Source organism: Belonocnema kinseyi, chromosome 1 (genome assembly GCF_010883055.1).
Source record: "Belonocnema kinseyi isolate 2016_QV_RU_SX_M_011 chromosome 1, B_treatae_v1, whole genome shotgun sequence".
Classification (NCBI taxonomy): Eukaryota; Metazoa; Arthropoda; class Insecta; order Hymenoptera; family Cynipidae; genus Belonocnema; species Belonocnema kinseyi.
In genome coordinates this window covers 21,086,149-21,103,421 of record NC_046657.1, presented here as the reverse complement: position 1 = coordinate 21,103,421, position 17,273 = coordinate 21,086,149, and the positions used below count along the sequence as shown (strand labels likewise).

The window sequence follows — 17,273 nt, the reverse complement described above, 5'->3', positions numbered from 1 at the left end:
TTTGTTAAAAGTGGATTGATTTCAGTTGAAAATTCATTTCTTTGGTTGATAATTAAATTGTTTTGCATTCTTTTTTTTTTTGTTCAAATAAATTTTCTTTGTTAAAAATTCCTTTTTTTTCTGCTGCGGATTCATTTTAACGTTCAAGACCCCTGACAAACAACAGCGCAAGTGCAGTTTCTCTTTTCGTCTGACAATAGTTTGACTTTCACGTGGCGAGCGCGAGCCAATCATGCTCATGTAACCAATCGCGTGAAGTCCCCTCCCTGCGACATCGACAAAACGATCGTTGTTAATGAACCCCCACTGACCTGCGTCATAAGTGGTGCGCCGCCACCGAAGCAAAGTCCATAAAACTACGGTCTCGAACTTTTTTGTTATACTCTAATGCAGTGGCGGCTCCAGAGGTGGTGTGAACTTGTAGCCTTCGTACTAAAGGCCGACGCCGCTAAGCTATGCATGGGATATACATATATTTTGTGTGACCCCCCCCCCCCCCCCAATATTTTTCTGGGTCATTAATTTGGTCATTAATACCAAAATTCATTCTCTACTTCTAATTTATTTTTGCAGAATCAGCTATTAAGCGACATAAAGAAGACTCGGTTCATCCTTTTCCCATTCAACTGAATATTCATCATTATGGTGTAATAGGTTCAATTGAAGCTGTCAGTTTAAACGCAGGCTTTCACCTTGTAGCAACAACTCAGGATAATAGATACATTCTTGGCGTAATGTTCGGCCAACAGTTGTTTCCACTTATGACACCTAGAGAAAATAATCCGAATACCTATCAAAGAGTTATAGTACGCATTGATGGCAGCCATGCCACTGCGACTATACCAATATTGCCTGAGAATCCTCTGAATCTTTTATTTTTACATAGACGCGAAACAGTACTGCCCATTCGCCGAGTGTTCGTACCGCGAAGACAAGAATAATACAAGCAATACGGGCAATAGGGTAGCCAAATTTTTATATAAAAAACACGTTTCGCTGAAATGTAATTGTACCTTTACACGGCTTTTGGAAACATTCAGTTGTGAAAATAAACTGCATGAAAAAAGAAACTAATGGCCCAGATTTGTCCCTATCTTGTGCCAACATTGTTCCAGACCTACCTCATTTTTGATTCGATTTTGACTCAACCCTGATCCATTCTGATTGATCTTATTTTATGTTAGAATGAAAAAAAACGCTATGCATGCGTCATTAATACTTGTGGCTATCTGCATTATTTTTAACAGAAGAGTATTTTAATAAAAAAATATTACACTCAATTCTCGATATAAGACCGGTTTCGGATATGGTGTGCCTTAGCCTTGATTCTAAATCGGGGTAATTCAAACGTAAACAAGCAGGGTCGCATGAATCATTTGTTGAATTTGGACGCATGGCGCAACCTGGTGCAACTAGCTAGCAGAGAGAAAGAGAGAGAGCAAAATTGTTACTTTAAAAACTTTATAAATGTGTTCAAAAATTGCCAATCTTTTGTGTGAAACGCTAGCATAACCTAAAATTGTTTAAATTAGTGACTCTCCTTTAAATAATTTGTTTCTTTGTTTTAAAAAACAGTTTTCGACGAAAAAAAAAAACATAATCGAAAATTGTTAGATTCTAAATCTTGTTTGAATTATAACGATTTTCCTTTTAAAATACCAAATGTTTGTGTAAAACGGTATTAGAACCTTAAATTTAAAAAATTGGTTAGTTTTTTAAATCATTTTTTTATTAAACATATTAATTTCGGATGACAAGAACTAATAAAATCCAAAAATTTTAAAGGATTTTAAATCTTGTTCAAACTAATATAATGATTTTCGTTTTAAAACATCACTTTTTCGTGTAAATCGCTAATATAACCTACAATTGTTGAAATTTGGAATTTGATGATAATTTTCCCATGGAAAATCACATGTAGTGCCTTGATTTAAGGGACAAAAAAAAATTTAATACAAAATAGAAATTTCGAATAACTATTTCTTGTTTAGGTTTATTTGTTTATTTGTTTTCAAGGATGTATAAATATAAGTTTCTTAAGAATCCTGAAAAAAAATCAAAAAGATTTTTGTACATTTTAGATGTCAAATAAAAATAACAAAATATTTTTATTTTAAATAAAAATCAATTGAATTCATAAAAAAATCTAAAAAACAGTTCAATCCTCAATCAAAAAGATGAATTCTCAACCCAGAAGATTAATTTTGCTATCAAAAAAGACAAAATTTCAACAAAATGTTTACATTTTCAACTAAAGGAATGAATTTTCAACTGAAATTATGAACCTTCCACCAAAAAATGTTTTAATTTTAAACCAAACTTTCTTAATTTTGATTCTTAAAAAAATGTCTATCTGAAGGGATTAATTTTAAAAACAAAACAACGAATTTCCAACAAAATTGTGGAATTTGCAACCATATCAGATTTTCTGGTAATTTCGGAATGTTGGATTTTTTCTAAAATTTTGTAATCTTTGAAAATTTTAATTTTCCGAAATTTTAGAAAACCATTTGAAATTTTTTCTAATCTTTGTTAATATTTACATTAAATTCATTTTTCAAAAAAAAAAAAAAAATGAAAATGTTCTCCGCAAAGGAAATCTTATTTATAATTAAACAATGTTTACTTTTAAGTCTAAAGATTTAAATGGATTAATACTATTTCTTCATCCAAGAAAAATCAAAATCATAGGGACTTTCATATTTCTCATCGACAATTACTATTTTTCAAAAATATCCGAACTATTGACATTTTCAGGTTGTACATGTAACCTGAATAAATTTACGTCAGTTGATTACAAATAGACACAATAAATCTACGTCATACGTTTAAATCCTTGCACTTCAAAAGTGTACCTAAACTATTTTTCACTTTCCGAAGTAGTTTATCGAGTAATTGTTATCTCGTCGAAATTACGAGCAAACTTTATGTGCTTTGTAGACTTCTTGAAATTTTGACCTTTGAACTTCGAGTGTGAATTAAGGATATGCACGCAAAGTTCAAAAGCGACCGTTACGTGCCTAGAATTTATCCTTTTTTATTCATCTCAAACGATTACAACACGCCGAACCACAAAATCAATTTTAGTAAGATCTCGAAAATGTTTATCTAACCTTAATTTTCTATCTTAAAAATAATCATGAGTACCTACCTAAAAGAAAAATTCGTTATTCAATAAAAAATATTTCGTGAGAGGCAACCACCTGTCTTCCAGAAATAACTTGCAGCGGAAGTAATTAAGCCAAGTTTCTTTCAAGGTCGTCACGATCCGCACCTTTAGAGCCCTAATATTAAACGTTCATTATTAATTTTATAAAGTTTCTTTGCCAATTTTGCTTTATTCTTTCATAATTTCAGCAGATGTCCTTGAAAAAATTCCTTGCTGACAAACCTTGCTACATTGTTTGAATCAACTATCGCAAAATCTCTGCGAAAAAAAAACCTGACCCCACCAATTGGGTTCTAGCTTTTCCAAATTTTAGACACCCAAATTTGAAAATCATTAGACCCAATTAGAAGATTTCTCGTCATTTGAGACCGGTACCAGGCTTCCCTAAGTTGCCATAGGTCGTGACTTCCTCAGTATCAGGTGGTGGGTGGGAAGGTCTCGGTACGTGGTCTCTAAGGCGTGTTTTGAAAGCTCAGAGCCTATACCTCAACCCACGTCCTTCGACCTGCCTGGGGTGTATGAAGTTCAGTGAAGGAAGCAAGACTAATTGCAGGTCGATCGATATCCATCGATAATACATACAACATTCTGGTTGTTGTCCGTTGCACGCATTCGAAGTTATGAGACGGTCCCCGACTACCTGACATCCTTTCCTAATCGATAAATGTATTTTTGGTGACGTGCGCGTGACTTGGAAGGATTGCCTCTTCAAACTGCGATTTTGTTACAGGCTGGGGTTCCAACGAGTCGGTCGAAGCTTCAGTTGCGCGCTGATCATTCAGTCATCAGTCAAGACTTGTCCTTTCTGTTCAAAGTTGCCCGATTCCGTTTCCAAGTTAGGGTCATCAAAATTTTTAAGATTGAGTTATCAGAGAAGATTAGCATAATCGGACCCTCAGATCGGACTTCAGGATTTGAACCAGATTAGATCTCTTGATTAGAAAAAGATTTGTTTAAGTGCAGAGTTCGGTTATAATTTGGAAGTGGTAGTTAAGAATGGTGGGGAATATGTTCATGTGATACAACCCTGACTTAGTGAATTGTTACTGAGGTGATCATTTAGTTTGGATTCAGTGCTTAAATCTTCAACCCTTAACAGTTGACACAGTTGTTACTGCTTGATTCACCAATGTCTGAACTACAAATAAACTCTCCAAAAGACAAGAAAAATGAAAAATTAATGAAAGCTGAAGATTAAAGGATGGATAAATACGAAAACATAGAAGTAGTTGGTGAAGGAAGCTACGGTCTGGTGATGAAGTGCAGACACAAAGAAACAGGACAAATAGTCGCGATCAAGAAGTTTCTCGAAACTGAGGAGGACATCCATGTTCGAAAGTTAGCCTTCCGAGAAATAAGGATGCTAAGGGTAAGAGGAGATTTTAAAATCATTTAATTTTTGGAAAAGACATCTGATAGTTTCTTTTTCGCTATTCAGAGACTTCGACACGAAAATCTGGTGAACCTTCTGGAAGTCTTCCGAAGACGGAAACGATTCTACCTAGTTTTCGAATACCTGGACCACACTATCCTGGATGAACTAGAAACAGTTGGTGGTGGATTGAGCCCAGAAGTTTCGAAAAGACACATCTTCCAAGTTCTACGAGGACTCAATTTTTGTCACACCAATAACGTAAGTCAGCTCAGTTTGATCTACCATAGTATTCAGAAACTTATTTTAGAGATTCAATTTTCAATAGATAATGCACCGGGACATCAAGCCAGAGAACGTCTTGGTGTCGCCAAATGGGGTCATCAAGCTCTGCGATTTTGGATTCGCTCGATTCGTAACCGGGCCGAATGAGACCTGCACGGATTATGTAGCCACGAGATGGTACCGAGCACCGGAGCTTCTGATTGGTGATAATCGTTACGGTAAAGCTGTTGATATTTGGGCCACTGGCTGCCTTTATGCAGAAATCGTCACTGGAGATCCCTTGTTCCCTGGAGAGAGTGAAGTTGATCAGTTGCATCGTATCATAAAAGTTCTTGGTAAGTGGTTAAATTAAAACAGATGTTTTCTCTTGACCAAACCTGTCAATTCCATCCTGAAAAGTAAAACTGACCAATTTCAATCTCCACAGGTGGACTTTGTGGCAAACATCAGACTATAGTTGGAAAGAACAACATAAAAGTCCTACGACGATCCAGTGTTGATGAAATGGCTATTGGGATTTGTGGAACCAGATCTCTTCGAAGTGCCTTTCCCAACTGGACATCAACTGCAATTGACTTTCTTTCACAATGCCTCCGGATGGATCCAGATACAAGGCCAAGTTGTTCCAATCTTCTGCAACATCCTCTCTTTATGCAGGACAATTTTGCTGATAAATTCCTGATTGAGTTGCACAACAATGTTGCAAAGGAGGCTGCTTTGAATCATTTGATTCTGAAGAGAGAAGAAGCCAGAAGGTTGAGTGTGCTTTCAGTGGAAGAACCACCAAGAGTTTGCCGAAGTAGCACTGGAAGGTGAGATTTTTAAAATCTGGTATTTTGAGAAACAAAATCATTTTGAAAGTTGCCTAGTTCTAAGTAAAGACTGTTTCATTTTTTTCTAGATGGCAAATGAATCTCATAAAAGATTCGAGGCTACAATCCAATAAAATAAATAGCGAGGTAGTCGAAAATCCACCATCTCAAGACAATCACTCACCTACGGTTATTCAACCTCGAGAGCATTGTTACGTTGGCCCAGTGTCTGTTGTTCCGAATACTACATTTATTAGGAGACTGGACCACAAAGGTCTTTCACTTCCGGAAGCAAAAGACTTTTCCTTGCCAGCTCTTTCCGTTAGGGCACATGCTAAGCCTCCAGGCAAAAGAAAAAAGCTCGAGCTTTCAAATCTTCCTTGACATTATCATTAAACTAGGGAAAATTGTACATATTTGCGATCAAAATTATTCTATAGTTGTACAATCAGATTTTTTAATAAACATGTAAATTTTATGTATTTGGTGTTTTATTGGGTGTTCCTTAGTTTAGAAAAGTTTTTATTTCCTGTAATTTTTCTTTTAATTTATTGTATATCTTTGTATTTTCCTACAGAAATTGTTTTTGTCTTCCGTGCTTGTAAACAATTTCCCACCAGAGATTGAAAGGAAAATGTAAAATATTGAGTTTTTTAAAATAATTTTGGTGAAATTTTGAATCACAAACAAAAACTACCCAATAAGGGTTCTTCAGGATTGCAAATTGTGATTAATATTTTATGTTGAGTCAACTAGTGAGTGAAATTATAAATGTACACTAATTTTTGAAAATCTATAGTTTTGTTTACCTTTTTCACTTTTTTTTCAGTTTCTCGAGAAGGGTTGTTTTTAATAAACAAAATTAACACAACAAAGTATATTCGCCATGCACATCCAGAACTTGTATTTGAAAACTTTTTCAATACAACCAATAATTTTTAGGTAAATCAAGAAAAACATTCACTTTTCGAGTTTTCCAAGCAATTTTTAAAAAATTAGAACAATTTTTTAAAAATTTGGAAATTAGTTATCTTCCGTTCACTTTTTATATTTCAGAATTTACCATTTTAAAGATACTTTTCCTGGTGTTTAAAACGTTTCAAAATTGCGAAAAACTATCAAAAATCCCAAAATTCCTGATTAAAAATTTTTTCCAAAAAAGAGTAATGTTAAGGTTGGAGCTGAACAAATTTCAGATTCGAAATATATAACTTTTTTCAAAATGTGTACATAATATAATTCATTCGGAAAAAACATGTTTTTCGCACATTTTCAGAAAAATTCCAATGCATAGAGTATTACTTCCTATTGATAATTAGATGTTTAGATACATTTTTTAAACAATTTATTATTGTTTATAGAAATTGTCTCTTAAAATAGAGTTAGAAAATCGCGGGTTTTTCTGAATTTTTCCAATTTTTCGCAACTTTTCATTTCGAGCTAGGCAATAATCAATTATAATTTTATATACATAATTGTTGAAACCATTTATTATTATTTATGACATTAATATTCTCTCAAAAAGATGTTAAAAAGTTGCGGTTTTTTCTAAAAAATTTCAGTTTTTGTCCACTTTTCAATTGGGTTGAGATTACAATCAATTCAAATTAACAAACATAATTGTTTAAACAATTTATTTTTAATAATATTCTCTTCGAATAATGCTAGAAAGTGGCAGTTTTTTCTTAAATATCTAACTTTTTCTCCACTTTTCACTAAGACCAAGGCATCAAGGTAATAATGAATGCAATTGAACAAAAATAATTGTTTAAAAAATTATTGTTAATAACTATCTTCTCCTATCTCTAGTAATGCTAGATAATGAGATTTTTTCTCAAATTTTACACTTTTTGTTAACTTTTCACTTGAGGCGAGGTAATAATTATTGAAATTTAACAAACATAATTGTTTAACCAAATTGTTATTGTTTATAACTATCTTATCCTAGTAGAATTCTAGATAGTTCGTGGTTTTTATGAAATTTTTAACGTCATGTCCACATTTTACTTATTGAAATAATAATAAATGTTAGTTAACAAATATAATTATTTGACAAATTAATTATTGTTTATAGCTATCTTCTCTTATAGTAATGATATAAAGTTTGCGGGTTTTTTTGAAATTTTTAGTTTTTCTTGAAGTTTATAGTTAGGAACAAATGATAAATATTAATATTCATAATAATTTAAACAAAAAGCTTCACAGTAACTGTCAATAATCAATTCTGTCAGTAATCATTTTTGTTAACTTTGATTAATTTATTATCTAACTAAGTGATAAGTGGACACAAATTTGAGAAAAAAACCGCAGCTTTCTAGCAATAATATAGAGAAAGATATTTATAAACAATAATAATTTGTTTAAATGATTGTTTAATAAATTACATTAATTATTAGCCCACTCCAAGTAAAAAGTGGAAAAAAGTTCAAAAGTTCAGAAAGAAGCGCAACATTTTAATATTATTCAAAGAAAATATTATTAAAAATAATAATATTTTTTCAAACAATTATGTTTGTTAACTAACAGACAAGTTGTTGATAAGTCAGAAAATTTGGGGAAATATCTTTAAGAACTTAAATAACATTTAGTATGTTTCCTGATACGTCTGTCCGTAGCTTAGTGAGTACAAGACCAGCAATCTAAAAGACCTGGGTTCGGAACCAAGCGGAGCTCGAAACAAATTTTTGTATAATTTATAAATAAAATCATTATTAAAGAAATATTGATTTTAGACCAGCAGACAAAAAACAATTAACATCAAATTATTTAATACATTTTATCTGGTCAAAACCATAAATTTGGGTTGATTTAATCTGTTTTGTTATTGAAAATTCATTTTTTTTAAATTCCTTATTTCAGTTAAAAATTCATCACTTTGGATGAAAATGTAACTATTATGTTAAAAATCCATTTTTTATTTTCAATTTATTCTTCAACTAAAAATGTAATTATTCTAGTTTTGTTGTAGCAAATTTCTTTTTTAAATCGAAAATTATTGTTTTTGGTAAAAAAAATGTTTTTTTCGTTAAATTCCCTTTTCGTTGAAAAAATAATTACTTGGTTTAAACTACTTATTAAAGCATTCTTATTTTACAAAGATTCATCATTTTAGCTGAAGATTCGAATATTAGGTAGAAACTTCGTCTTTTTACTTAAAAACTTAACAATTTGGTAGGACATAAAATAGTTAGTTAGAAAATTAACTTTTTTTTTTAAAAATCATATTTTCTGTTTGGAAATTCAACTGCTTTGCAGATAATTTGTCTTCCTGGTTTCAAAAATTAACAATTTTATTGAAAATTGTTGTGTTTTTTTGAAAACTCGTATATTTTAGCAGAAAATAATTAATCTTCTCGTGGGAAATTCTTTTTTTTTTAATTTACCATTTTTCTTGAAAAATCTTCTTTGGTCGAAAATTCAACTACTTAATTCAAAGTTGCACTAAATGCTTTGTTAAATTTTTTTAAGATTCTCCTCTATAGTGAAAAATGTAAGTTATTTTTAAAGAATAGTTTTTTTATTGTTCAAAATTAATTTCTTATCTGAAAATTTCAAAATTACATTTTTGGTTGGGAAATTTATGTTGTTTGTTGAAAATTAATCTTCTTATTTAAAAATTTTTTCTTTGGGATTGAAAAAGCAACTGTTGAAAAATCAATTAAAGCGAAACTAAAAATAAAATGAATTTAAAAAATGCATTTTTTGTTTTTTGTGGAAGTTTCGTCGTTTTAGTTGAAAAAAATAGTTTCAGGTGAAAATTTTAATTATTTCGTATCAAATTTGTCTTTTTGGCTTTAAAATTCAACAATTCAGTAAAAAATTAAACGATCAGGTTGAAACTGAATTTTATTGTTGAAAATCAATATTTTTTGTTAAAAATTCCACTATTTGGTAGATAATAAACTTTTTTGTTCAAAAATCATATTTTGTGGTGAAAAGTTGACCTGTTTTGTAGACAATTTTTATCCTTTTTTGGCTTCAAAATTTAACAATTTTGTTAGAAATAAATTGATGTATTTTGTTCGAAAACTCTTGTTTTTTAATCTTGTTGGTGGAAAATTCATCTTTTTGCTTAAAAATTCGTTTTTTGGTTGAAAATTAATTTTATGGTGAAAATTCGACTATTCCATTTTTAGGCCAAAAAATATCTTCTCCAATCGAAAATTCAACTATTTGGTTTAAGACTCATTTTTATTCATTACTTTGAAAATTCAACTATTCTGATAAAAATTCGTCCTTTCGGATTGAAAACTCATTTTTCATAATAGAAAAGTCATCTTTCTTGTTTGAAAATTACCTTTTTGCCATAAAAGTACTTTTGAAACAAACAAAAAAACCCAATACAACATTTTTGTACGTAATCTTTTATTCAAATTTTAGACTTTTCTTTTGTTATTAATTTTTTTTTAATCATTTTGGAACAAAGTTCATGATAATTTTTTACTCAGTTTTTTAAGCAAAAAGAAGTCTATTTTATTTCAAATTCAGAAATTAAAAAATAAAATCCAGTTATATAAGTTTTTAATATTTTTTCCCTAGATAAGCCAAAATTTTAATTTCGAAAAAAGCGCTCCCACGATTATGGTTTCTAGTTATTAAAAATTCACCATTTCCAGTTTAAAAATGAAATTACTCATGATTCGTTCCAATCGGCAGGGTTTGCTTATGAGTATTTTAAGAGTGTTTTAATTGAGTTCCAAATAATTTACCGCAATTCCTTAAAAGAAATCTTTTTATCTAAAATAAAAAAAAAGAATTAATTTTAATTCTAGCACTTTTAGAAATGTATTAATTTTTTAGATTATTATTTTTTCCTTTTTAGACAATGTAATAATCAAAATAGATTGGTTCAGAATCAACTCCAAATACTTGGGTTAAAATTTAAACTACTTTGTACAAAAAATCATTTTTTTGTAGTTGATGGTTTATCTCTAGTTGAAAATTTATATTTTCGGTTCATGAAAATTAAAAAATTTAGTAGAAAGTTCGTATTTTTGGTTTTAAAATTGAACTATTTGGTATAAAACTAAACTTTTAGGTTTAGAATCAACCTTTCTGTTTTAATAAAGTATATTTTCTGACTGAAAATTCAAAAAATAAAAAAATTGTAGAGCTGTCTTGACTGTTTATTTAATTCTTAACAATAGTAAAATTTCAAAATTAGAAAATTCCCATATCATAAAATTCCCGAATAATAAAATCCTCGATTAATAAAAAATCCGAATAATAAAATTTAATAATTGGAAAATTCTTGTACAATAAAATTCCAGATTAATGAAATATCCGAATAATAGCATTCCCGAATTGGAAAATTCCAGAATAATAAAATTTTCAAGTAATAAAATTCTCAAATTCTAAAATTCCAGAATAATAAATTACTGAATAATAAAACTTCCGAATAATTATATTTCCGAATTGGAAAATTTACAATTGATAAAATTCCCAAATAATAAAAAACGCCAATTCGAAAATTCCAGAATTAGAAAATTTCCGAATAAAAAAATTTCCAAATAAAAAAATTCCTGAATTGGAAAATTTCAGAATGATAATATTCCCCAACAATAAAATTCCGAAATTGGAAAATTCACGATTTATAAAATTCCCAAATAATAATCTTCGCGAATTCGAAAGTTCCAGAATTAGAAACTTTCTGATTAATAAAATTCCCAAATAATAACATTTTCAAATAATAAAATTCCCGAATAATAAAATTTCCTAATAAAAAACTTCTCGACTTGGAAATGCCTTGATTTATGCAATTCCCGAACAATGAAACTTCGAGTAATAAAATTCCCGAATAGTTGATAATATTACTGAATTTAAAAATAACCCAATAATAAAATTCCAGAATTGTAAAATTTTAAAAGAATAAAACTCCTGAATAATAAGATTTCCGAATAATAAAATTCCTGAACAATAATATTCCAGAATTGGAAAATTACCGATTAATAACAATTTCAAATAATATAAATCCAGAGTTGACCAATTTTCGTACAATAAAATTCCAGAAAAATGAAATATAAGGATAATAAAATTCCAGAATAATAAAATTTCCGAAATCGAAAGTTCCAGATTTGGGAAAATTCTCGATTAATGAAATCCCGGGATAATAAAATTTTCAGATACTGTAAAATTCGAAAATTCCAGAATAATGAAATTCCCGAATTGGAAGATTCACGATTTGTAAAATTCCAAAATAATAAAAATCCCGAATACGAAATCTCAAAAATTGGAAAATTTTTGATTAACCCTAGAACGGTATCGTGACTTTTAAGTACAAAAATGATATCCACACGCTTCCTAGGCATGTACGCCCTAATTATGAATATTTCAAGACAATAAATGGTTTTTTATTTATTTATTTTTTTATTTCCGTTTATTTTTTCAAAATGGTCACGTGGACATGCATTCATTCTTGTCTACGTCTACGCCTCGGAGGCGTGTAGATACCGTTCTAGGGTTAATAAAATTTCCGAATAATAAAATTTCCGAGTAAAAAATATCTGAATTGGAAAATTCCAGAATGATAATATTTCCGAATAATAAAATCTTTAAATAATAAAAATTCCGAAATGGATAACACCCGAATAAAAAACATTCCTAATTGAAAAATTCCCAAGTAAAAAACTTCCCAAACAATAAAATTTCAAACTAATAAAATTCCCGAATAATAAAATTTCCCGATTAAAAACTTATCTAATTGGAAAATTCTTGGGTTAAAAAATTCCCGAATAATGAAAGCACGAGTGATAATATTCCCGAATAATTTATAATATTACTGAATTTTAAAATTCCCGAATAATAAAATTCCTAATTCGGAAAATTTTAAAATTCCAAAATATTGTCAAATTTCAAATTAATAAAAGCTCCGAATAAGAAGATTTCCAAATAATAAAATTCCCCATTGAGAAATTCCAGAATAATGAAATATCTGAATAATAAAATTCCTAAATTGGAAAATTCCAGAATAATAAAATTTCCAAGTAATAAAATTCTCGAATTCGAAAGTTTCCGAATAATTATATTTCCGATTGAGAAATTTATGACTGATAAAATTCTCTAATAATAAAAACCCCGAATACAAAAATTCAAGAATGATAATATTCCCAAATAATACAATTTTTAAATGATAAAATTTCCGAAATGGAAAATTTTCTAATAATAAAATTCTGGAATTGGAATAAAATTTCGGATTGATAAAATTTCCGAAATTTTTTTTCAATGATTGTTAGTTTAAATTCAAACAATAATTTTAAATACTGTAAAAATTATAAAAATGATTTTTTATAAAAATATTTGATTATTATATTTTTAATAAATAATTACTGCTTATAAAAATTTTTATTAAAGTGGGGAATTTTCTACTTTTTATATTTTATAATTCGGCCATTTTCTGTCGGGAATATTATTATTTGGAGATTTAAAGAAATCCATTTTTTAGAAGATTATTAATTAATTTATATTTTCATAGTGACTGTCACAGATTCCTATTCCCCAAAAAAGAGAACGTATTTGAAATATATTTAATGCCCTTTAATTGTACCGATAGGCAAACCTCACAGAGCTGTCTTGTATTTCGTAAGTGTTCATATTTTGAGTTTATTTAATTCCTTTTGTGGAATATAAGCTTTGAAATTTTAATTCTAATCAATTCAAGTATGTCTTTCTAGAGTCGAAATTGTTTTATTTAACACATTTTACATCAATAAATTTTTTTAACACGTTTGAATAATTATTAATATAAAAATAAACATAAATTTGAATATTTTCTAAAATTTATAAGTTATAAAACGATTTAATAATGAAAATTAATGTTAAATAAATGCTTCCGTTAAATTTTAACAAGTAGATTGAGAGGAATAGTATTTGCAATTTTTCTTTTCCCGTTGGGAGATTTTTTAGACGGAGGAAAAATCGCGTTTTCATAAAAATAAAAATTCTTAATTCTACTGAATTCAACGCTTATTACCAGGATATCTTCTTTACTTTTCCAGTAAATCATAACCGTCGCGATAATAAGCGTTGGACAGAGAAAAATTAATATTTTCAGATTTCACCGTAAAAGTGAGGATAATTCTATTATTTTGATTGCGCGATATTTCCATCTGTCTGAAATTTCATTATAAGAATAGGATATCTCAGAAACTAATTTATTTCTATTTCCATAGTGGTCAAAAAAGACTTTGTACCCAGTGGGCACAAAGTTTGGCGACGTCTTTACGACATCTTTACGATAACTTTACGACATCCTATCGTCATGTCGTTAAGGTGCCTTTACGATATCGTAAATAAGTCGTATGATCTGACGATGTCTTTACGACATCGCAAAGATACCGAATCGACATAGGATGTCGTAAAGTTGTCGTAAAGATGTCGTAACGATGTCGTAAAGACGTCGCCAAATTTTGTGCCCACTGGGTATTTAATTCCTTGTAATTGTAATGACAGATACACCTCATAGAAAAGTCTTGTATTCCCCAAAAGTGCTCATATTTTGAGATTATTTAATTCCTTCAAATAAGTTTAAAAAATATGTTTAATAATTTGTTTTAACTACTTTATGTGGAATATAGCAGTTTTGAAATTTTAATCAATTCAAGGCTGCCTCTCTAGAGTTTAAATTATTTTAATTCACAAATGTTAACAGATTTCTGTAATGCATTTTTAAAACTTTCAAATAAATGATTAAAATATGAATAAATATCAATTCGAATATTTTTTGAATTTATAAGTTATAAAAAGATTTTAAAATGAAAAATAGGTTACATAACTGTTTCCGTTAAATTTTACTAAGTCGATTTAGAGAAATAGGATTTAAACTTTTTCTGCTCCCGTTGGGGGATTTTTAGACGGAGGAAAAATCGCTTATTCATAGGAATACAAATTCTTAATTTTTCTGAATTCAACGCCTATTACCGGGGTTAGCATATCACATGACATCGTCAAAAAATTATCAACGCAATATTAATTTTCTCATCACTTTATTTAACCTCAATATACACAATTGATATAATCTAATTCTTAATTATTTGATTCATCTTATATTATCGTATTTCTTTATATTCGTCCCAAATATCTACTTCCTATAAAAAAAACTTGGATGTGCCCATCGCAGACGCAAGTACGTACGTGGGGATAACCTCAAATTTTTTTCTAGTGACTGTTGTAACAGCAGTGCAAGTACAGGCGTCACGTTATCATCTCTTTCTACAGGGGGTCGATAGGTTTACAGAATCACATTGCGTCTGACAGTTGTGAAAGCGTGGTTGCTACACGTGCTCCAGTCATCTCCGATTAGAGAATTCACTGAAAGAAGGAAGCGAAATAGGAAGTATAAAACTGATTTCTCGCCGAGAAACCGGTGTAGCCATTCACTCGAGGAGAAACATTTCTGCACGACGTACGACCTGAAACCTCGTTGCTCGTGCCTCGCTGTGGTCATTGTTTATTTTCCCTTTTTTTACATTCCAATTTTTTTCCATTCTTGCACTGTGATTGTTGCACCTTTCGCTTCGTGGTTTCGACTCGCTTTTGCAATGGGAGTACCTAAGTAAGTTGACATCGAGCCAGCAGCGATAAATTCGTCTGCTCTTTAGACGTGAAGTGTGCGGACTTGTGTGTTGCGCCGAAAACAAATTTTTATGAATTTCTTTTTTACTGAGAAATGTTTCTTCGAAAATTGGTATCGGTTATCGGGCGAGAGAAGGGATTTCATTCTACTAAGGCACTGTGAGTCTTGTGTATTATAAACAAATTATTTTTATTATGTTGTGAATTTTTTATGGCAATTTTAATTCAGGTATGGACTTTCACGAGGTGTAATGCAAGAAAGTACATTTTCTATATTAGAAAAAAACCACAAACATTGTTTTTTTAAACTAATTTTTTAATTTAATCTTCCAAGAGAAAGCTAAATGTTTTTTTTTTATTTTTCTGCATAAATGGTTTCAGTGTTCTCTACTTATTTGTAAAAAAATTTTATTTAGATTTATTATATAATTAATATATTATTATATATTTATATTTACTATTTATTTCTCAAATAAATTGTTTTTCTGATACGTCATTTTTGTTCAATCATGTTTTTCTTGCATTCTTTTCGGGCTTTTTTAAAACATATTTAATTATTATTATTTGTTTTTTAATTTATACCAGATATAATCAATTTGTTTTCACTGTATGTTTCGTATTTTTCTTGAAAAACCGTTGCTGTCTTCCTTAATTATTTGTGAAAAAAATTAATTTAGATTTATCATATAATTAATATATTATTATATAATTAAATAATTAATATATAATTATATTTAATATTTATTCATTAAATCAGTTGTTTATAATTTGTTAAATCGTGTTTTTTCTTGTGTTCTGTTTTGGTTTCTTACACTTATTTACTCACTCATTATTCGTTGTTTAATTTATACCAGATATGATTAATTTTTTTTATTGTACATATTTCTCAATATTTTTGTGCAAAAATGTTTGTTGTGTTTCCTAATTATTTGTAAAAAAAAATTAATTTAGATTTATTTTATAAGAATTTGTTAAATCGAGGGTTTTCCTTTATTCAATTGGCCTTTTTTACATATATTTGCTTATTATTCGTTTTTTAGAATGTTGTATCAGATATCTAACCAATTATCCAGTTGTGGAGGGGGTGGGGTGGATATTACACTTTTTTCTTGAACACGAAACTTGAAAACAATTGCAGATAAATTGAAGGCCTTGTGGAAGGACTTTTTAGCACTTTATAATATTTTTAATATCGTTTCTTGATAGCAAAACATTCTGCATTAACATGATTCAAAGTTGATACAAGAAGATAACATATTTCTTGGTTCGTGGCTAACCGATTGACCTATAATATTAATATATTTTATTAAAGAGCAAGAAAGTTATGGTCATTCGTATTATATTAAAAATCTATTTTTAAAGTAAAAATTATCTGACTCTCCCTAATTTAAAGTTTATGTGAGAATGGAACAGATGTCTTGAATCGAGACGAGTCGATTGACCTATAATATTAAAACATTTTATTGAAGAGGATGAAAGCTATGATTATGTATAATATTTCAAAACCCCGTTTTTGATAGTAAAACTTTTTCCCTTAAAATAATTCATAAGTGATTCAAGAACGAAAAAGATTCCTTGATTCAAGGTAAATCGATTGACCTATAATATTAATAAATTTTATCAAAGAGTAAGAAAGTTATGGTCATTCAATATATATTAAAAATCGATTTTTATAGTAAAAAATTTGCATTCTCATAATTTAAAGTTGATGTGAGAATAGAAAAGATGTGTTGAATCGATAGGAGTCGATTGACCTATAATCTTAAAAACATTTTATTGAAGGGCATGAAAGCTATGGTTATGTATAATATTTCAAACCCCCGTTTTTGATCGTAAAACTTTTTCCGTTAACATAATTCATAATTGATTCAAAAACGAAAAAGATTCCTTGATTTAAGGCAAATCGATTGACCTATAATATTAATAAATTTTATCAAAGAGTAAAAAAGTTATGGTCATTCGTATTATATTAAAAATCTATTTTTAAAGTAAAAATTATTTGACTCTCCCTAATTTAAAGTTTATGTGAGAATGGAACAGATGTCTTGAATCGAGACGAGTCAAT

At 29.1% G+C, this 17,273-nt stretch overlaps 2 protein-coding genes across 4 annotated transcripts in view; both read left to right on the top strand.

The window, feature by feature from the left end:
* The first annotated feature begins 2,796 nt into the window (after nt 1-2,796).
* On the top strand, nt 2,797-6,083 carry LOC117169404 (cyclin-dependent kinase-like 4). Of its 2 annotated transcripts, none has more exons than XM_033355776.1 (6): nt 2,797-3,086; nt 4,269-4,538; nt 4,608-4,802; nt 4,870-5,161; nt 5,254-5,638; nt 5,728-6,083. In XM_033355776.1, exons 2-6 carry the CDS (start codon nt 4,371-4,373, stop codon nt 6,020-6,022), a joined length of 1,335 nt encoding a protein of 444 aa, XP_033211667.1. In that variant the 5' UTR covers nt 2,797-3,086; nt 4,269-4,370; the 3' UTR covers nt 6,023-6,083. The 2 variants fall into 2 exon arrangements, with proteins under 2 accessions (XP_033211667.1, XP_033211675.1); XM_033355784.1 differs by having other exon boundaries at nt 3,900-4,538.
* An 8,990-nt stretch (nt 6,084-15,073) lies between these two features.
* Nucleotides 15,074-17,273, top strand: part of LOC117173434 (bifunctional methylenetetrahydrofolate dehydrogenase/cyclohydrolase, mitochondrial) — an 11,511-nt gene continuing 9,311 nt past the window's right edge. Inside the window, exon 1 of one of the 2 annotated variants that reach the window (XM_033362011.1) lies at nt 15,074-15,188. In XM_033362011.1, coding sequence (XP_033217902.1) covers nt 15,175-15,188 — 14 coding nt within the window. In that variant the 5' untranslated portion in view covers nt 15,074-15,174. The other variant, XM_033362002.1, reaches the window with a different exon arrangement.

What these genes read in the sequence shown, in the direction of transcription:
- LOC117169404 (XM_033355776.1), top strand. Translation starts at nt 4,371, where the DNA reads ATGGATAAATACGAAAACATAGAAGTAGTTGGTGAAGGAAGCTACGGT. An exon ending in GAGAAATAAGGATGCTAAGG is followed by an intron (nt 4,539 to 4,607) that starts GTAAGAGGAGAT and finishes TTCGCTATTCAG; the next exon opens with AGACTTCGACACGAAAATCT. An exon ending in TGCCGAAGTAGCACTGGAAG is followed by an intron (nt 5,639 to 5,727) that starts GTGAGATTTTTA and finishes ATTTTTTTCTAG; the next exon opens with ATGGCAAATGAATCTCATAA.